The sequence below is a fragment of the Stegodyphus dumicola genome, chromosome 5 (genome assembly GCF_044657685.1).
Source record: "Stegodyphus dumicola isolate Sdum_Otavi_A_Nest chromosome 5, ASM4465768v1".
Taxonomy (NCBI): Eukaryota; Metazoa; Arthropoda; class Arachnida; order Araneae; family Eresidae; genus Stegodyphus; species Stegodyphus dumicola.
Genome location: NC_140772.1, coordinates 105,357,370 through 105,380,833, shown reverse-complemented (window position 1 = coordinate 105,380,833; position 23,464 = coordinate 105,357,370). Strand labels below are relative to the sequence as shown.

The following is a 23,464-nucleotide window of genomic DNA, read 5'->3' as shown; positions in this document are numbered from 1 at the left end:
GCAAATAGTAGAAAAGTTTAGTAATAGTAAACTACTATTACTACTACTATTGCTAAACTATTCTAAAATTCTACACACAGTAAGTAAGTAAACTGAAAGTTAAGAACCGAATGCTTCGACATTATAATTCGTCAACTAAGTAATATAATTTGTCAACTAGTTTTTTACATAACATTAAATGCTTTTGATTAAACTGTACTGAGGTAACTCAACCTGTTCAATTTAACTGATATCATTAACCACTTATAATCCATAATTAGTTTCAAAATCTTTTTCACAATTTAAGCTGAAATTTTCGCTTTTTATGTTTTTATTTCAAAAACAAATAAATAGAGCAGAATTTTAGATTTAAAATACTTAGGCTGTTTTACTAAATTTGATATTGAGATATTTACGAAAGAGTTAAATTGAAATAAAGAAAACGAATGGTATTTTTACTTGCTCTTTGTCTTTGATTTTCCTCCAAGGCAACTGTCCATTCACAAATTCCACCAACATATAGAATAAAGACCACAGATCGTCGTGTCGACCCATTTCCTGAAGAGAACAAACATTAAACAATAAATTAGATCAGATATTATTACGAGTTTAAATCTCCAAGAGACTGCGAATTCATAGCAGCATGACGACCATTTACATATATCGTGCTACTTTTATTCCCACAAAAGAAAAGAATGGTACGAGCTAATCATCTCAGTTTAACTTTTAACAAATCAAAATTTGCAAGTATATTCATTCCCCTTACATGCAGAAAAAAAATACTTATTAAAGGTTTCGTTAGAATAAATACACTAACTAAATGACCGCAGTATGAATTTTTTTGTGCTATTAGTCAGAAATTACAGCTAAATATTTTATTTTCAACTTAAAAAGAGACACCAAATATCTTAAAAGAACATCCTGCATCATTAACAGCGCAATAGAGAAAAAAGTGTTTCCCTGCAGTTTTTTTTCCAGAGATTAAAAGTTAATCAACTTTTAAAATCAACTTTTAATCAACTTTTAAATTTTTTTCTATCCCGTCATTTTCTACGGTAAACTTAAAATGAGGTTTACTTTTAAGAAAAGGTATTTTAAAGGGAATATACTGCATCATCATAAACATAATGGACTAAAAAATTTTAAATATAATTTTTCACAGATTAAAAATTAATCTATTAAAATCTATTAAAATTAAAATCCGGTTAATTTAACCGGTTCAAATTTTCCTTGGACGTAGCAATTTTAAGACTTGTTTTACGTGGTTTTGGATTTGTTCTATATTCGATATACGGTCGTGGTAGAGGCGATCAAAATGTCAATTATTCTTCTTGAATGCACTCGTCATGTACACTAGTGGTTTAATAACCTAGGTATTAGTTCTAAGCAACTAGGTTACTAATAACACTTCATAAGAAATCTCTATTGTTCAGAGACGGCTTATAACTAAAATAAAAGAGTGATGGGATTTCACATGGTCTATATTTATTTCTACACAAATATTCCGCATGATATATTGTAGAAATTACTTTAAATCCGACAAAATTATTAATTTCTCGAGTTTTCTTAATTGCACCACATAGCCATATATTCAGACTAAGACTTCTCAACTGACTCTTCAACTTACTCCGCCATTATAAAAGAAACTTAGCTATGCTTTGCTTTAATGCTTCTATACAGTTCTTGCTTTGGGAAGTTCACAGTCACTAGTCGATTGATTATGCTAAACCATTTACTTGTATAAGCGATTATCTCCTTTTCTCTCTGGTAAGAGTCGTGTTCATTTTGGGAGTATAAAATGTAGACCCCACTGAAGACGATATAGCGAATTCTGGCTATGTCTTGAAAAACAGATGACTGCTGACGAAGTTATAAGAACCTTTTTATTTTAACTGAACAGAACATGCACACACTCTGTGCTCACAACTAACCAGGACTTGTGGCTAAGTAACTTAAACGAAAAATAGTATATACAATCAGAATGAGTTAAATTTACTGGATTTTAACTACACGACACGATTACAAAATTTAATATTTTCAATAACTAGAAACAGAAAATTATAAGTAATATGTTTGAAAAGTGGTAATGGCATCTAAGAAGAAGGCTTTTTGTGTGCTCTCCTTTGCAAGAAGTTAATCAGTAATCACTGTTCAGCGTGAATTTAGGAGAAAGTACCAAAATCTTAGAATATGAGAAGGTGGTACGACCATTTCAAAGAAACTGGATGCCTGTGTAAAGGCAGAATTACAGGGCAACCAGGTATTTCAGCAGAGAATGTTGCGAGAGACTTTTTTACGCAGTTCAAAAAAAAAAAAAAAAAAAAACGACGGTTTGTGCTAGTCGTGAATTTAGGATACCTCAATCTACCGTTTGGACTATGGTTGAGGAAAACCTTACACTTTAAGCCTTAGAAACTGCAAAGCATGGCAAGCACTAAAGTCTAGTGACGAGTTGCAACGTCTGAACTACTTCCTTTTAATGGATGAAACTATGCAAGACGAGCATTTTTGCAATCAGCTCGCATTTAGTGATGAAGCCACCTTTCATTCAAATAGAAAAATGAACTGGCATAAAGTGCGAATTTGGGGATAGCAAAATCCCCATGCTTACATTGAATACTTAAGGGACTCCCTAAAAGTAGATGTCTTTTGTACAGTATATTCATCAAAGGTATACGGAGCGTTTTCTTTTGCCGAAAATCTGCGAGTGGTATTACCTACCTCGATATGTTTCAAATTTGGCTTTTCCCTAAGTTGAAGGAAGATATTCAAAATTTCATTTTTCAAAAAGCTAGTGCATTGAGATTCGTAAATATCTAAATCGAGAACTACCACACCATTGGACTGGTTGGCAGTGCAGTCGATGATTTGGTCCTACACAGCTACCCTAGTAGGTGACCTTGTAGAGTCATTAGGTTAATTGGAAGCAGAAAAGATGAAAAATATGCAACCGCCTTCGCCGGGAATCGAACCACGGACCTCTGGAATACCGGGCCAGAGTGCTACCGTTACACCACGAAGGCACGCTAGGGAAGTAGGAGAAATACCTTATATACTCCTCTTTTTAAAGGGCGACTAAAGTTTTAGGGGACCTAGTCGCCAAATCCTGGGTGCGGAGAACCATCATCCACAACCCTTTTAGTTCGGGCGCCACTTGTAGAGTCATTAGGTTAATTGGAAGCAGAAAAGATGAAAAATATGAAACCGCCTTCGCCAGGAATCGAACCACGAAGATCTGGAATACCACGAAGGCACGCTAGGGAAGTGGGGGAAATACCTTATAATCTGACTTAACCCCATGTGACATTTACCTTTAGGGATGCGTCAAAGATCTTGTGTTCATATAAACTTTGCCAGAAGCATGCCGAACTCAAACAGCGCAATTGTGATGCTTTACAAACAGTTAATAATGAAACATTACAATGTGTTTGGCAAGAAATGGCATTTTACTTTGATATTATAAGGGTGACTAAAGTCATATCGAACACTTGTGAAATCAAATTAACTTTTCTTCTTTAAAATGACATATTATTTATACTTTTCTGTTTGTAATTATAGAAAATATTAAATTTTGTAATCGGGTGACTCTTCCCTGATAATCCTATATAATTAATGACATGTTATTTCCCTATAGATAAGGATAAGAAATACAAAATATGATCCCATTTATTTTTGGTATCTTTGAGTAAGTTATCGAAATAATATTAGTGTTCAGAATAAATTTTCAACAAGAAGATTTTTCATGCTATCTAAATTGCAAAATGTGGAGTTAGTGTGTGTAAATATACGCAGATTAAATTAAGTAACATTTGCATGCAATAAAACTTGGATTTTTCAAAAAGTAAAATTTTGTGAAACATGCAAGCTGAGCTATATGCTTAAATAAATACAGACCTATGAAACGCATTCTTAATTCAGATGTATGCCAGTTTTCCTGCGGAGACTTTCTTAATCGATTTCTACGCCATTACCAGAATCAGTATGGTGCGCAATCGAAGTACAAAGAACGTGGAACAACTAAAAAGTAATTTCGTTGCTATAAACAATTTGAAAACGTTATATTGCACTTTTTCTAAGAAAGTCTGCAAAGAGTCATTTGAGGATTGCAACATCATACTGTGACAGTGTATCGTTTTAAAATTAAGGCTTTTACATATTCCAGCAATGTCCTTAGATTGGGATAACTATATCAAGGAAACTCATACAAATTTATTAAAGAAAATATTCGGAAGTTCTGCGAAAATTATCGCTTTTGCAGCAAAGCAAAATTCAGTGTACGAATTTATTCCGTTTATAGGCTAAAAAATAAAAGTCCGCAGTGACTCTTCAAATGTTTAAAAATAACGCTCCATCAGAGGAGATAATTTGTAGGCTTCTCATGGTCTTATAATAAATGGAAACACAACACTTCATCCATATATTCAGAGAAGGAATAACAGGAATGCTTTTCACTGTAGAATGAAATCCCAGCGAATTTCCGAAAAAGTTCTTCACCATCATTTACAATTAACAAGTGACAAAGGCTGACTACAGATTGTTTACCTTGACGATGAATTCTTGCATAGCCAGGGCATCGGTGGATCTGACTTGTTGAAAACGATCGAGATTCTCTGAGAAGAAGCACTGCAGTTGACGGTCTTTTCCAGAAATTATAAAACAACAGACTATAAAATAAAATAATGGGATTTCATGGAAAAAAGGATCCAGCTTTGTAAGAAACATATCCGTTGACGTTTTGAATATTATAAAACTGCAAGCTGTACATTGTTAAATAAGTTATTATATTTCATATTGTTTTTACAGTGTAAAAAATTCAAATTTCCTCTTTCAGGGATTAAACATTTATCAAATTTATGATTATACCTCGTTATATACTGAATAATTTAAAATTATATTCTAAAATTTTAACTTCCCTCTCGAAAATGACCTTTTGACACTTCATTTTCTATTCCATTTTACATTAAAGACAGATTCAGCATACAGATGCACATATAGTCACATATCATTTAGTTTCTAACGCACAAAAAATAGTAATTAGGTATAGCACAAGCACTTTACTATAATTGAAGCTTGAAAACTTTTTTCAGAAAAAAAGGAATGATGACTTGCATTGCAAAAGTAATATAAATTTATTTATTACATTGCAAACATATTTTACGTTGTAATTATGTCTTTATCTCAAAAACCTATTGCGCGGTTAGTTTCTTCTATTCTGACAAAAATTTCCTAGTAATCGCTTTCAATACAGAATGTCCCCTTCTATCACTTTCTTCCACTGCATTCAAATTCTATAAATGCATATTTTAAAACTGAGTTTAAGACAAAAAAATGTCACAATTTGTCTAAAAACCTATTAGAACTTGGAATATAACAAAAAGCATATGAAATTAGCAATGTTTCCTGTTAAAACGTAAATCTGTTATGTGCATAGTTGCCCAGAGTTCGGCCCCCCTGAAAAACTGGCAACTTTTAATAAGGTGGCTGCGCTATTACATAAAAAACAGAAAAAATAAGTATAGACAAGCTTGGAGTATAACTTACTTTGTTCCGATGGGCATTGATGGAAGCATATCGGACCGTGCCTCTAAAGCCGGCAGCAGCCCTGGGAGGCCTAACTTCTCCTGTCGCAGTCACATATTGTCTAGCCAATCCAAAGTCCAACATGTAAACATTACGGCAGTTGTGCGAAAGTCGCCCCATTGAGAAGTTCGACTATAAGAAAAAGAACTAATATTTATAGGAAAAAAATTATGTGTTATTAAAAATACAAGTACGCACTAGTAAAAATCTAAATAAAACTAAGATTATTTAGTTTCTTTTTCGATTAAAAGCGAATCCAGTGAGGAATATGAAAATTCCCTACTAACTTTCATTTTCAGTGACCAGTTATGAATGTTGAAACAATTTCAGACATCGCGGCATAAAATAATGTTGCTATGCTCAGAAAAGCTTGGTAAAATTCTGACACTTTTGATTTTAATTAAGAATAATTTGTTGGATAAGTATTAGGCAGAAATGGTATTGTCACCTCTTATACAGTAGACCCTTGATCAACGACAAAGTGCCCACATACCCATATACATGATTTTTCATGAGATGTACGAATTTAATGTTAAATTACAATGTCGGCCGAGCGGTAAAGTCGCTAAACACTAGTAGTTCGATCTGGGATCGAATCACGGCAAACGGGTTGGCTGCGTGGATGGTTTTCATGGTTTTCGCCACGTGTAACGTGGATGAGCGAGTTTCCCTTAAAACGTCCTCTACGATGGCATTCCTCCTTTGCTTTGCCTTAATCAGTCAACCTATCCTAAGCCTTCGTGGAGCGCTTCCTATAGGAAACTGGCTCTTAGTCATATTAAACACGAAGTTTGCTTTGGTTTGATTTATTTGATTACAATAAAGCATGAGACAGCTATTTCCTACGAGGAGGGAATAGCTTTCCTACCTCGTAAAACCACTGCAAAAAGCTGCTGCAGAAATAAGATTAATCATGATGGGGCTTTCACACATGAGGGCGCCATGGAAACCATGGAGTTCGCCGGGATTTGTACCCAGGTCGAACTGCCAATGTACAGCAATTTTACAATTTGGCTGCTGGTAGGTCTATGAGGTATTGAGACGCGATGAATAAGACGGAATTATATACTTGTATTATAACAGTGTATTTTATACTGCCTTTTATTACACGTAATATAGGTATAATACACACTAACTCGGCGGGTATGCAGTGTCATAAACTGAAATATAAAAGTTGTATTATATTTTATACAAAGATTAAAGTGAATCATAAATTTACATGAAGAGGAAGTAGTTATTGGCATTGCACATGTATATTCTTACTTATCACTGCATAGACTAGATATCATAACCCCTTGTTCAGTCAATTGAAATAATAGTTACGTCAAAGGTCTTCGACCTCATGATTCGGAATAAGTTATAAAATCGATGATATACTACGAAATGATAGAAATGAATAGAATTAAACTAAAATGTCCAAATAATGAAACTTAGAAAGGTATGCTTCTTTATACAGAAAGTATAAAATAAGATTAACAGGCGATTTGCAAATTATAACTGTTGATGAGTTGGTTAGTGGAAATAACTGAGACAAATAATGCGAGGTTTACCGCCAAAGAATGCTTTTCTGGAGGATTTTTTTTTATGCGAAAATCATTCGTATTCACAAAACACACGGTGAAAAACACGGAAATCTCATGTAACCAGTCTCTTCGTCGGAAAGAGAACGTGGTAAGAACTACCAATACCGAACGAAGTATAATAATGTATTTCTCAAAGTTCAACAAATCCAAGACAGCTGGCAGCATTTTATGTAGATATTCCCTCAGCTGTATAATAATGCAGCTATAATTCGGTATTATGATCAGCGCTGATTAATATGATAACACTGTACCATAGTCGTAACTTCGTCAAATAAACAAGACCTGTTCTAGGCTAAATATTTACTTATATATACAACTATGCACAGATTACATTTTGGAAAAACTTTAAAATACATTTCCACTACAGCAGAGCGCGCAACCCAATGTCCGCTCTTTTCTCTTCCACATCTCAACCTCCTCTTACTCCCACCTGCGACCTGGGGGGAAAGTCTGCTTCCCTCTTCCGGCCAATGCGAGAAGAGGATTCTCTGTTTTTTCTTTGAGGGTGGGTGACCAAGTGTTCTTCAGAGAAAGGAGACGTTACAATACACAGGTAGAGACAGGCTATAATTAACAACGGTGACATACCGGTTTGATATCTCTGTGCAAGAATCCAACTTCGTGGATGCTTTCGATGGCCTTAAGGATCTGCAATCCGAGGCGTAGTGTGGTACTGAGACTGTAAGCACCCCTCGGTTGGCTTCTCCTCAGTTCCGCCAGATTCTTTCCTTGTAATTGCATTACAACGTAGTTGAATCTGTCGTTGCGGCCACACCCAATAAAACGACACACGTGTTCTTTACCTAGAACAATAAAAATATGTTGTTCGAAATAATCAGCACCTTAAAAGGAAAACAATAAGATAATTTAATTGCTAACTTTCAAAGAACGAGTGCACTATAAAAAAAAAAAAAGATCGTTCTTTACAGGCAAAAGTTTTGTATTACAAGAATTTCCTGTCATGTTAACAGTTTGAAAGCGAATTGTGGCGAGTACAGACGATTCGCCTGTACGATTACATATAGTGTTTCAGAAGCCGCGCGGAAGAATCAAGTGACTGACTGGAGATTAGCCAATCAGGGAAAATACGCGTTTGAAAGCTAGCAGAAAAAAACATGGTTGGCTACTTGTCAGTCGTATAGCGGAGGTAAGTAACAAAACTTTTGCAATTACTGTTTGAAATATGTTTTGTTCATTTTATTCAGATTATTATGCACTTTACACTGTTATATGTACTTAGTAAGTATTTTAACGCTTAGGCCTTTGCTATTTATAAATATCAGTGCTCATAATGTCTAACGGCAGGGTGATTTTGAGTTGAAAGAGTGCAAAATATTTATTCCAAATGCAGACCTAATATTTCGTCGTTGTGCATTCAATAAATTACATCTTAAATTGACCGTATTATTTATAACTAATTATTCCAAAATTCAATCACTGTTATGGTATTAATTGAAACGGTAATGTGGTTGTTGAAAACAAAATTAATCATGTCACCCTTCGTTTGCAGTCGTCTGACCAAAGAACGTTTGACATCTTTTTCCCCGCAGGCCTTGCGAGAAAAGTTAATGTAAACATTTAGAATTCTGAATGTTATGTATATATTTTTTGCTTAGGTTTAGTTTGTTATTTTTCTCGAAATTACCTGATTAATAATACTTGGTTTATAATTCAGTCTAATATGTTTATATAGGAGATGTGTTATGAATTAAAATTAGAAAAACTTCAACAACACGGTCTTGTGACAATCTCGTTTATTCTTTAGTGTAATAATATTATTTTTCAGTGGTATTAATTTCTTACGAAAATGTTATAATTTCAAAATGAAGTAATTATAGTGATTAAAAATGTGTCGCATCATACTTTCCGTAATGTTTTGTATTACTAACTAGATACAACTTAATTATTCCATATATTTTTAATATACCAATATCAACAGGGGAAAATGGAAATGATCTAAAATATTGCACACATATAGAAATACTTATTCTCGTAATTACAAATACATATATGTTATTCCTTTTGTAATTTTCAATATATATATTTATTTTTGTAATTTAAATCTTTTGAAAGGAGCGTTATATTTTAAAATTATTATTTAGAAATGCGTTTATAGTGGCTTTTATCTTTAGGAGAGATATTTCCCCTTTTTACTCAGGCTCACTGTACTTAAGTCGATAGGACCAATAAATGGAAAGATCGATTTGTTAATTCATTCCTAGTTTGAAATCGGATGAATAGACTCTAACAGTACAGTAGCTATGAAAGTATAAATAAGCTACAGTAGGCTATGAAAATTTTAACGAAGAGTTCGTACATTTTCTTATGAAAACAAAGTATCAGAATCTAATTAAATGTTTCACTTCTTAGAAAAATAGAAAATACAAATATTTGAGAACAAAAAGAAAATATCTTAAAAAAATAAAATTTAAATTTACAAAAATACACTAATTGCAAAATTTTGCAGAAATTACATCAAATAGATAATAAAATAATTAATAAACTTATTCGGCACAAACTCGCTAAATGTAAAATAGATTGCACAGTCTTTTTGTCACAGAAATATACTGTTCATTGAGTTTAAAGATTATTCAGACTAACGTGCGACGTTCAGTGAGTAACATGTATTTTCCTTCGAATGAATCAACTAGCGAAAAAAAGGGGACCTTGAAAATTAGATGCAAATTAACAAATGGATTGAACGAGCCCTCCTACAGCCTACCACTGTGTGTAAGCATTTTCGTGAATATGCCTAAGGTAATGCAAGTATGAGTCCATTTTCCCAAGAAAACTCTATGAAACCATGCCTAGCCAATCCTCATATGCTTTGCCATATTCAATTAAATAAGCACACAAAATCATTCTTAAGCTGGATAAGTACTTAATTTCATGTTAGATGATACGAAGCTTTTTGAAAACTAGGACACTTTCCGTAAACAATTAGTGCAGTTCAACATAAATTGGATCGGATTTTATTTCTTAATAGCAGTGGTTTTTAGCCTCGTGACTTACATGCATGTATTGCTAAGGGGGGGGGAGAAAATTCCTAGACGAAAATAATGAAGTAACGTAATAATGAAATGTTAATAAACAAATAAATATTCATTAAATTCATTTGATAATTATTAATTTACTATTATAAGGAGATATATGTTATTAATAATAAAAAAGTGTATACTAATATTATTAAAATGTTTAATAGTACATAAAAGAGCACTTCAAAACTTTTAGCATCCTATATAATTTGACTACATTCTGGTACCATATATACATCCTTATATATATTACTGATATACAATTAAGAACAGAGGAGAACTCTGTAGCTCCATTCAAGTTTTTATTCTTGATATACTGATACTGAATGAGACCTAATAACTTTTCTATTACAATATATCTCCCCTTATGATCCCTAACGCACCTGTTTATTTACCACTTCATAATTAACGCCAATCTTCCCTTCTTGACCACATTTTTAACACCACTGAGCAGACAACTGTCGATATTTACACTTTTGATATTACAATAGTTCGTAGACTAACTCGCACTAGAATCCTTCAAAAACCCCCACTGATATTCTAATTTTCTTTCAAGTTTTAGGTAATTCGCTCTGTATATACATTAATATAATATCTCTTATGTAAGAGACAGAAGAAATGTCTGTTACTGGTGCAAAGAATATCGTATCACAACGGGAAAAATTGAAAAATACAAGCTGGTGACGTGATATTCAGATGTGAAAACAATAACTTTTACAAAAATGAACTTTTATTATTGAACGAACTCTTTGAGAATATCAGTGAGCATGAAGTTGGAAACGTTATTAGATATTAGCAATTACTCTGCGTATTTTCGTTACAGCAGTTATTAAAGTAACTGTAACTAAAATGTGATGTGAATGCCATTAAAATGTGAATCTCTGCGTATTAATTAAAATGTGAATCGCTAAAACTAACACAAGATGACTCTGGTTACCAAGCACAATGAGAAGGTATTTTATAAGATATTAAAAATTCGGAGAACATCATCTAAATAGGCTAAGAGTGATATTCTATTCATAATAAATGACACTTAACGGTTTTTTTTTTGAGAAAAAGATAGATTGTTAAATGAAAGAAACAAATGGTCCCAAATGAGTGGTTAAGTATGACTCTGAAGTTTTTATAATGCAACAAAAAGAGAATAAAGAGCGAGAAAACAATTATTCATGATAAGCAGAATAAGACCATTGACCATTGAAATGACAGATTATGTATAACAATGGTTCCAATGTATATGAAACAATGAACTGACATTTAGAATCCTTTTTCTCAATGCATTTTTCAAATTTAAATTTACGAAATGCTCCTTTACATGATTAAATGAAAGAGGAAATAAATACGATTACGTGCAACTTTAGAAACTTTCAAATAATCATTAAGTACTCAATTAAATCACAATTTAATGTAGTACTAAGCTATTCATGTCTAATGAGGAAGAAACGCATTTAATGAAAATATCAAACAAAATAAGATGGCACTATTTACATAAAATAGAGAGAAAATTATTTAAGATTTTATTTTGATAAAAAATTAATGGGAGTTTAAAATTTGCCCTGCTGGAAACGGGAACAAAAGACTCAAGAGGTTAAAAAAATAGAACCTTGGATGGAATGCAGCTACAGCTTTTATATTCGCAACATACAAAAGGGTATTCACGCATTTTTTAGACGATTTTCATTGTATTTACAGAAATATTTTACCTATCATTTTTCTATTTTAAATGTTATATTTAATAACAGTTATTCTTCCCTATGTTTCTAAACCATGATTTCCAAGACAATAAAGCTTTTTTGCAGTAGAGGAAGAGGTATTTTGTCCCGTTCCTCTTGAGCAGCTTTACAAAAGTCTAAGGAGGGTTGTTGGTCGACGTCTGGTCAGTCCCCTTTTTAAAGGTCCAAAAGCGCAAAAATATGTGGGTGAAGGGTATAAGCTTTAACACCCATTTTTTTGTTCCATATTTCCAGGAACTTAAAAGTGGATTTTGACGTGTGGCTGCTTGTGTCTTGATGCAGTTCTATTCATTGATGGCTCTGTGTATGAAGAGTAGGTATTTCATATTTGAAAATTGGGTATAAAATATGTTCCTGATAATGTGCGGAGTTGATCTTAACATATTTTCCCACTCCCTTTATTTTTAATTTGATGTTATATGAAAAACAAGCAACAATCATAAATCTCTTTGAAAACCTTTCTTTAGATTCTTTGAACCATGTTTTAAGATTTTTTCTCCCTTTTGATGATGATAAATGGATCTCGTTTTATTGCAGTCATTAAAATACATCCAAGATCCATCTATAGTGGCGACATTTTTCCAATTTTGTTCAGATATATGTTTCACATAAAGAATTCTGCAGCGCGTTTTGCGCTATGTCGTGGAAAACGCAATGCATGCTATGTTTTTTTCTTGAAAGATAATCTTTTTAAGATTCAAATCAGCATTAACCACTTTGTTTACAGTTGATACTGAGCATTTTACGGATTTTGAAACCGTACTTTGCATTGGCGGATTTTCTTTTAATATTAAAAATCTTACCTCTGAAACATTCGAAACTTCTTTTTTTTGCTTGGATCTGGAACAATTTTTTTTGCATGACACCAAACTTTGACCTTTTTTTCACTTTCGTGTTGACAATATTACCTATCGTAGCTTTAGATATAAAAAACATGGCTTTCAGAGCGTTTTTTAATAACTAGATACGAATAATGTTCTTTGGAAACAGCACAACCATAGCCTTCCATACATTGTTTCTTTAGAAGCACCATTTTGCATAAAAACAAAACTGCCAAGTAGTAGGCAACCATTTATACCTTCAAAAATATAGCTGCAGTTAAAAAAAAGAATTTCAAAACAGAATATTTTTTACAGCAAAGGAAAATCATCTAAAAATGTGCGATCAGCCTCAAATCATTCTTTCCTTTCTAATACTCGCTCTACGCGTCGTGACGTTAACCTGACAAACGTTTAGTGATGTTATATTCAAGATTACCCAAGTTACATTAACATGCGTCCACACTTCGCTAAGATTTTCTAGGGAACTGACATAATACATCAAGGTTCATATAACACACATTTCTGATGACTAAATAAATAAAGCGATCTAAGCAGTCAGTGAAGAAATGCGACACTGTTATTTCTGAAGAAGACTCATGTTTTTGGTCGCAATAAATGAGCACTGGTACTGTTCTGCTGGTAAATTACCTCAAGAAGACATTATAAATACATAAGTGCGACTGCTCGTATAATGTCACTGTCATATTAAGCACTGATTACGATAGCTTGAATTCTCATGGCAGGTAATTTATTGTAAAGCCAATAGTAGTTCATAGAAGAATTTTCCATGTTTGCGCGGTATGTCGGGTACGAATATACTCTTCTGTGTGTGTCTCATCCCATCGGCAGCGGCCTTGTGTCCGTTCATTATGTTCAAATAATGATTCATCCGATAGGACGATGTCATACCACTTATACTGCCACACATGACGTTCGATTCATTACTGCAGTCTGTCAATAAGTGGCAGACGTCCTAAAGATAACTTGAGAAGTGGCTTCCGCGCGCCCATAATTCAGGCGGTAATAAACGGTGACATGCTGTGGCAAATGATGCTGGTGAATATAACAGTATTGCCAGTGCTGCAATAATACTGTCAGCCAAAGAGAATCTGATAAGATGATAATCCCATCTCACCTTTGTCCGCATATGACATCCCGAATCTTCTAATTGCGTTCTGTGTAATTCTTCGGATCAGTCTCAGGATTCTCTTTCAACCACAGAAACATTCCGTCCTACTTGTTCAGAATTATCACCAGAAGCAATATTGAGTTCTCCGATGCTAGAGAACTCAATATTTATTTCATATCGATGTCCTTTGTTAAGGCGCTGGTGTAACATTATATAACGTACAGGCATCCTCTCTCGTTGTTGAACAAGAATTAAAATTCCTATGCAGCCACAACGTGCTAGTAGAAGAATTAAGATTGATTTAAATGTAGGTACGTTTTGAACTCTCATTTGCATAGCTTCTGAAATGAATTCACCGGTGAGGCTGAAACGCTTTATAACGCTTATAAAAGGCAATATAGAACAAAATAAAAGCTATAACTACATTCTTTCCTATTTTTTAAGAATACATTTATTTAAATAAACACTACTTAATTCATTATAATCTTTATCTGTATGAATGAAATGTTATACGAAATAAAAGATACATATCTGCTGTGGAGAAAGAATTAACACTTTCTTTTCACATAAAAAGATATTAGCATTAAAGATACTACCATGGCAATTTCAAAATAAACTTATCTTCGAGAAGTTTGAGAAATGTGCTTCTTGATATTAAAAGGGCGATAGATGTTATAAACAACATATTTATTATAAGTGCCACCTGCATTTATTTGAGAAATAGCACGCATATACCAAGTCTGCCAAATATATAATCATTGTTATTCTTTTAATTTCAAGAAAAAATCATGGAAAAAATAATCTGACCTTGGAGCTTTTTCAGAACTGCGACTTCCATCTTCAGCACTTGTTTGGCTTGCTTCGCTGACTCGAGCTTCAATGCGACAAGTTCTTTTGTCACTAGGTCCAGGCCTTCGTAGATTTCCCCAAATCCACCACCGCCAATTTTTTTTACCTGGAACAATCACCTTTTTCAGTGATAACGAACATATGAAAGTTAAAATAACTATATAAGAATGCTCAGTAAAAAATCAATTCAATGCTTTCAGTGAAACTGATATAAGAATTTTCATCAAAAAAGTGCAATGTTACAGTGCGATGTCAGGGTCAAGATGTTACTGTAAGATTGTGTTTTATATTCAGTTGGCCGCGATTTCACATTAGTTGATTAGTAATTTTTTATGATTTTATTTTCCGATCACTCTTATATTTCTAATACATTTTGTGGCATTATATTCGAGTTTTACAAGCCAAACTGATTTTTAGGTTACATCTTTTTTATTCTTGCATTTCGTCACAGACTCGCTCATTACGAAAATTTATGCAGATTTGAGTGGCAAGTAGTTCAGCAGAAAGTTAGAGAACTAGCTTGTATTAAGTTTATATAACACCCAGGCATACTTGAGCTAAGCTCCAGTTACAATTTCACTGTGTTCAGTTTCCACGCTTAACCCGAAATAACTACAGCGTGGCTTGTTTGAAACTTCGCTAATACTGAGCTTATACACTTAAACCAAAGGGTTGTTTTCAATTTCCCATGAGAAAAAAAAGAGAAGATTTCTTACTGATTTTGTAACAAACCTTAATTTTATTAAATTTTACACATAACAGCTTGATAAAATAATTAAAACTGTTTACGTTTAGTATAAGGGAGACGTATAACCAGCAGATTGGCTGGAAAAATTAGCGTTAATTATAAATCGAGGCTATGAAAAATGATACCAGTCGCATCAAGAGAACAACACTATGATCTGATTTTTGATGAGAAATATAAAAAACTAAAAAAAGAAGTTAAAATTTTGATCCCACTCCTAAATTTAGAGTGCTAATAATACGAAAATTTAAAATAATTAAAAAATTTATACACCATCCGAATACTTGTTTGCAATGCGCTGGAGATTCATCTAGTATTCAATCTAATAACCCTTTCTTAGTGCATTACTTTTATATTGCAGAGTGTATTTTATGAATTTCAAGCTTAAGAAAGCCAAGAATTTAAAGCATAACAACACTGGATGGATGGCTTCTTTCAACTATTCTAAGATGATCTACAAGACTCTTCAAGCTGGAAGATACTGAAACGTAAGTTGTTTTTAAGTCTTTTATTGATGTACGTCAGCTTTTATAAACAACTCTCCACCATGATTGCCATGGATTAAACTGAAGTGTTTAAGTGTCAAGGATCTCAAATGACAGTCGATCAAAGGCATGCATCGACAATCTAAGTTTACCTTTACTGATTAAAAAAAGTGTATGTGGTATTTGGCAGTTCATCCGGATAAAAAAAAAAGCCTCGCTTCTAGTCATTACTAAGGACAAATAAGATAACATTGAACATGTATTTCAGGCATTTATGCTCTTGAAAGTGATAATCCCTGACGGACACAAGCAATTATAAAGAAGTGGGTCGATATAATGCCACCACTTGATTTTTGAGGTAGTCTAAGAAGTCTGCTGGCCTAGGTTACAGCCAGCGCTCACCATTCCAAAGACATAGAAAACTTTCCAGAAAAAAAAATAATGGTTGGCACACGAGTGATTGTTTGTCTCCAAAGTATTGATAATAAACAAGCCATTCAAGGATAACCTGCGCACGGAAATCAATGACTGCACTGAAAATAGAAATCCAGATGGAATCCAGAGAGAAATCCACATGGAAACTTAGCTTGCAAGTGGTCATAACTTGGCTGAAGAATTCATGAATCACATATAGCTACGTTACCATATCACTACGAGTAAGCTACATGGAAAAGAGGTGCAAATTGGAGGAAAACTGTATATAAGATTAGAGCCAGTGTTTTATAGGAAATGGAGTCTCCAGAAATATAGGTTACTATACCGGAGTTTGAGCCCTTATGACGATATTCCAAAATACGTTAACGGTACTTGAAAAAACGTATATTTTTGTATATAAATAAATGAATAAGTGTAGATTGTTATAAATGGAAAATGCTAATTGTTTGCCTGAGTAATTAAAGTTTACCCTGAAAAGAAACCTCGATGTGTCTTTTGGAGCAAAAATTAACGTAAGAGCCGGATAACTCGATGCATTGTTGTTTCTTAATTGTAACCTCAAAAATAATTTAATATTGCAAAATTAGATATGTTTTGACATCTGTGTTATGATATCTGATAAGAGAAGCGGAGAATACAGCGACTATTTATTTTACTGTAATACTAGGTAAAGGAAAATCAGTGACTACATGGTCAAAATGTTAGATTTTAAAAATGGTCAAATGTTAGACATCTACATGGTCATGGTAAAATGTTAGACATGTCTACATGGTCAAAATGTTAGATTTTAATTTAAAAAGCTAAAATACTTCCGAGCAACTCGGGAACTTTATAAGAGTATTCTACGGATAGAATTCGGGGCCGGAAAAATAACACTGTGTATCCGAATTCTCCGATTAATTTTCTAATATAATAAAAATATTAACTCACCACTTTCCATCGTTCTTTGACAACGTGACCCGGTTGTAGCAGGTCCTCGGTGGTCATGTTAACGTAGAATGAGTCGTCCTCGTTGACCACTTCACTAGATGCATTGCTGTCTCCTGAATATCTGCAATAAATAGATCAATCTATAAATCACTCCAGAAAGCTATACAGAAGTTAAATTTTTCAAATTAAATAAAACATATTAAAAAAATATTCACAATGCACAAAACTGTTAATCCATATTATTAAAATCTCTGCGCGTTTGTCTATCTGTTTGTGGCATTATCTCCTCTGGTACGCCGGGGAAATGAGCTTCGAGAGAAGGACCCTCGGATTCCAAAAACTCATAGGAAGCCATTTTGATCATTCTCATTTTCGTACGATTTTAATTAGCCCACATATTCATTAAAAACTCGGAAAAAAGCTAATTTTCGTCCTCATTTTTCCGAGTGGCAACAGTCTCGCTCGCTGGAGATGAAAATCTGCTTTATTTCGAGAAGTGTTGCCACTGCTCGCTTTCAAATCATAGAGTTTCTTAATAAAAAATTTTAAGTTTTACAAAATACGAAATGAAAATAGCATTCCCAAATATTAAATATATTATTTACGATTCCAAAACGTTGTGGGAAGCCATTTCGACTGTTCTTATCTTCGAACGGCTTTAATCAAATAATATATTAATTAAAAACTCAGAAAACGCTAATTTTCGCTCTTATTTTTCCGAGTGGCAACAGTTTTGAGCGCTGGAGATAATAATCTGCTTTATTTGAAAAAGCGTTGCCACTGCTCGATTTCAAATCGTAGACTTTGTTAATAAAAAGTTTTAAACAATATGAAATAAAAAGAGAAAATCTGAAAGCTTTCAGATTTTATATTACGCCCATGAGAGCGTTTTTTCAACGTTTTATGTGTTGCCTTTATTTATTAAATATCATGCTCTTCGCACTTAAACTACATAAAATTTAGTGCAACAGCAATATCACAAAATATTTGCATATCTTCAGAACTTCAGATACACAGTCTCGCGCGCTGAAGATAAAAATGTTTTTTTCCGTCCAGTGTTGCCATTGCTCGCTTTGAAATCGTCGAGTTTGTTAATCAAAAAATCGTTAAAGTTTTACAAAATTTGAAATAGGTAATAAAACAAATTCGAAATTTAAAATTCGGGCTTCTTAATGCCCATGTTCAATTGGAGGACTACGTTATTCAAAAATGGCTCTAGGTACCGTTGTTTTTTCACAGTGGGAGAAACATTCATGCATTTAGGGAGATTCTTCATTATTTATTTCTTTAAATACAATACATGGCGATAATATTTGAAGGCAACAGTTTGAAAAGTGAATCAACGCAGAAACGACACAAAATGCTGTTTTGAGACTTAAAGCCTTTTGGGTCTAACACCCTATAAGGTATTTCTCCTACCTTCCTGGCGTGTCTTCGTGGTGTAGTGGTTCTGCACACAGGGCCGGTATTCCAGAGGTTCGTGGTTCGATTCCCGGCGAAGGCTATTGCTAATTTTTCATTTCTCTGGCTTCGAAAAAAATCCTCTCTACTGTGGAGCCCGAACTAAAAAGGGTGTGTGATGATGATGGACTGGGCGACTGGGGTTTTTAGGGGACCCAGTCGCCAAATCATGGGAGCGGAGAATATAAGGTATTTCTCCGCACCCAGGATTAAAAAGGAGGAGTATATAGGGTATTTCTCCCGCTTTTCTAGCGTGCCTTCGTGGTGTAGTGGTTCTGCACGCTGGACCGGTATTCCAGAGGTCCGTGGTTCGACTCCCGGCGAAGACGTTTGCTCATTTTTCATCTTGCCTGGTCCAAAAATATATCTAATGTCTCTAAAACCCTTTTGGCCAACAAATATCATTGCTAAACTTTAAACATATTATTATTATATAAGGTCATATTCTGACGCTGAAGAAAACACGCATGTAACGTCGTTATAATGTCGAAAATGTTTCATTAATGTCAGTATTTCAAAGAAATAGCTGCTGTTGGCAACGTTTTTGTTTCAGGTTAGTATAACTGACATGGTATATTAATGGAACGTTAATTCTTTTATTGATATTGAGAAACTATTGTTATATTACATTAAATTTAAATTATGACGTTCATACGTATTAACCTGATATGTCAGAAGTTTTTGTTTCCTGGTTTGGCAGTAAAAATTTATTTAGGAATTGGTTGCTGCTTGGAAAGAATGAACTGATTTCATTCATAGTGAAATGTTTTTATACATTTTCATTTCAGAACATTTGTACATTTTCATTACAGAGAACTTACACATTTTGCTTTGGCCACAGCCCGCTAGTAAGTAGATAAATTTCGTTATAAACATTAACTGGTATGTTATTTCGTTTACTGTTTAATAGTACAACAGAAGTTTAGTTAACCGAAGTAATAAGGACTTATGCTCGGTCAAATACTCGACTGCTATCAGATCGATTAGTTTTACGGATTGAATACCGAGGTACCGTAGACTCTTTTACCGAAGCTTTTAACTAAAAATTCTCGGATAGCTGAAAATCCGATTAAACTGAAAACCTCAGCTACATGGTATTAAAAATTGCAGCTATAAAAAAGGTCTTCCATTATTTACAGCATTAGTTGCAAACCTTGTTTCTTTAGTGCATTTATCTTTAAAAAAAATCTGATGTTTACTCCACATGACTTCCTTGTACGGAATATTAAATTATACGCATTTTTTCTTGCATTTCATTTAAACGTATTGGATTGAATTAAATCTACTTCGCCGACAGCGCATAAACCACAATAGAATAAATGCATTCTTTAAAATTCACTCTAGTATTTGTGTACCATAGCGACACTCTGGCGCTAGATTCACTTAACAGTATTAATAATTATATAACAGTTAACTTATATAATAATTATATAACGAAAACTAAGTTAACTGTTATATAATCCAATAATTATATAACAGTTAACTTATATATTATAACTCATAATGCACAAAATTTATATCATTTAAAGAACAGAATTATCTAATCGTTGCCACATGTTCTATTCAAATACTATAATAAAGCTAGAATGATGTATAAAAGAAATTAAGCAAACAAAACAAAAAAGAAACTGTTTTTCACAGACGACTGAGTATTTCTCATTCAATTAATTCAGTTCTCACTTCGCGAGAAGGGAAAAATACATAAAAACTCCAAATATCTATATTAAAAATTACGAAGTAAATCTTAAACACTTATTTCTTCGAAAAAATTCCAGAAAGAATTAAGCATGATTTAATTGGCAATAATAAATGAATGCGTTATCTTTGTTGTTGCGAAGCTAAGTTTCTCTAGATTGGCAACAAATCCACTAGTCTTCTGTTTCAAATGTAAACATCAATGGCCGCCATTAAAAAAGGCTTAGCGGCACTTAGACTACTTTAAAATTGTTGATAATTCTAAAAATATTGCATACAGATTTATTAAAGGTATAAAAAACCTTAACCGGAAGATAAAAACAACATAATACAATAATTTTTAAAGCAAAAAATGTACAATTTACAAACATATAAGTAAAGAAACTGATATCACTGAGCCGGGTAACAGAGTGGATATATATATAAATATATTTATATACGTTTGGTGCGGCCGATTGCAACCAAAATACGAGGTGCACATCTACATGTTATAGCAGTATATATACAAAATTTCAACGTCCTGAGGCTACTCGTTTTTGAGTTATGCGAGATACACACGTACGCACGTACGTACATACGTTCGTACAGACGCCACGAAAAATTCTCTTCAGAATTAATTTTAAAGCAGTTTTATAATTTTTTTGAAGGAAAAGAGTCTTTTATTCTGTCCTTACGTACAGATATCACGCAGAAACATCATTAAATTGCATTCGATAGCGGTCAAAATGGATATTTTCGTTGAAATATGCTGCCTGAAACTTTTCGCGATTACAATACTTCCTTTTTACTTCGTACAAGGAAGTAAAAATAGACGTTCTCACTTATTTACAGTACATCCATAATCACGCAAGTTATACACAAATATAAGAATATAAATTTTAATTTCCCTTTAATATAAATGGTTTGTTTTATATTAAAAATGAAAATTAAATATAAAATATAACACAAAATGTACTGTATTTTTTTAAATTAGTTTTATTAAATTTTATTAAATTCATTAAGTTTTATTAAATTCATTAAACGTAAAAAAATAGCTTTAGAGCTATTAAAACATTCTTGGATATACTTTACAAAAAATAAAATCATGCGGCTGATAACAAAGGTTTTAAATTTACAACTGACGAAAAGAATTTGAAATATGCATGCGATCATTCTTATACCTGTCACTCCTATTGTGTTACTTTTACTGTTCTTTAAATGTTTAGAAATGTCGCGGTAAAGCTTTTTATAGATGTCTCACTATTTTATTTTTTAATGACATGTGATCAAGAACTTTGTGATAAAAATCTTTAAAAAATTATTACTGCATTTAAATATAATATGTAATTTAAAACTATTTTTCGTATATTTTTGTTTGTAGAGAGGCAAAAATTTTTAAAAAATATGACCGTCTCTGAATGTAGGAAATTGTTGTTTCTAATAAGCATAACAATGAAGTCTGTGATATCCCTTTTCTTTCAATGTTTGAGTTATCCGATAGTGTAAAATTACATTTAATTCATTTAAGTTTCTCTTTGATGTCAATGCAAATATGAAAGAATGTAAAATTTCAAGAAAATCAATAGAGGGTCAAAAACTCCTTTCAAGATTTAACCTAAATAAACAAACAGAGTAACCAACCTAAATAAAACTGTGCATAAAATAAATTGGACATAAAATTTATTATTCTGCACTTCCTCGAAAATATCCTATTTCGAGTATTTTTATTTTACAATAATATTTTTCTCGCTTTTTTTTTCCGAGGCACTTTTCCATAGTGTCAGCACTACGGAAGCATTGTCCTCAGCATTAAAATGTCGACAGACGATAAAGTCTTTGCTTTGTTCAAACAGATGAAGTACCGTTTTGTTAATATTTAAATCATAAGAAACCTTGCTCGAGTTTTTACATAATGCGTCACATTCCTAGCAAAATGTTTACCAAGCATATGAAACATAACAACAAAAATGTTTTATATTTTTATGTTCGCCTTGGATAATACGAAATTTTTTCTAAATAAGATTTATGTAATCTTTTTATTATATAACTGCAAAAAAACTTCTTATTACATAACTGCAAAAATTATTTTGATCACAGGTTTATATTTTCCTAAGACCACAAGAAATTTCTGAATTGATATTTACTATTGAAAAACAAAAGCATTTGAGTCTTCGTGTGACATAATGCGACAAATAGTATTAAGTAATGATTTTTTGCTCTTTTAACACTTGCAGACATATTGAATGTTTCTATTGTATGCGTGTTTCTCGAAATACCGTTCCTACATCCCAACAGAAACTTATGCTACACGTACTTACAGCAGCAATATGTAATTGCAAAGTGTGCTGAGCTTAAATTTATGAGCTATTATCTTGTAAGCAATAAGATATACCTTATAGCAATATTTGTTTCTATAAACACAGGCTACGAAAACTATTAGAAGAATACATGATAGTATAAAAATATTATGTAACACGGATATTTTGCCTATCAATCATTATTTTATTAGTTGAAATTAACACTCTCATAATAAGAAAATAGTATTACTTCTATAAATATGTAATAAATTAAATTTTACGTATTCGGTTGTAATGTTGCGCGGCCCCAACCTGCACGCAACAATAGTGGTGACTGCTATGAACTGGAAAGTACACAAAGTCTTGAGAAGGGTTTAAATCCCTTTTTTATTCAACTTTAGAAATTACAGATGCGTGCTCTTGACGCTCACAAACTACCCCGACCCGGCGGTAAAATAAAAATAAGAAACTAAAAATGAATAATAACAAGTGACTACCTACGAGCCTCTCTAAACGTAACTAACCTAACCGCGTTCTAAGATACCGCTGATAATTCAGCAAACTTCTGAATATTACGTTGAAAGATTTAACTATCTGCCGAGGCAAGCACACAGGCCGAAACGCGTGGTTCTTCAAATTCTACCTAGCCACCTCCACGCTCGTGAAGCAAGAAAGCACACTTTCGAACTCGTTTCCCTTCTATTTAACTCAGAATACTTCCGCTGACT

At 32.9% G+C, this 23,464-nt stretch overlaps 1 protein-coding gene across 10 annotated transcripts in view; it reads right to left on the bottom strand.

Moving 5' to 3' along the window:
* Nucleotides 1-23,464, bottom strand: part of LOC118187848 (uncharacterized) — a 323,471-nt gene that overhangs the window by 60,318 nt on the left and 239,689 nt on the right. For all 10 annotated transcript variants that reach the window (XM_085816945.1, XM_085816946.1, XM_035358129.2 and 7 more), the window contains 5 exons: nt 17,305-17,425; nt 14,668-14,815; nt 7,731-7,945; nt 5,521-5,691; nt 439-537 (listed from right to left, as the gene is read on the bottom strand). In XM_085816945.1, coding sequence (XP_085673071.1) covers nt 439-537; nt 5,521-5,691; nt 7,731-7,945; nt 14,668-14,815; nt 17,305-17,425 — 754 coding nt within the window. The remainder of the gene's footprint in view (nt 1-438; nt 538-5,520; nt 5,692-7,730; nt 7,946-14,667; nt 14,816-17,304; nt 17,426-23,464) is intronic.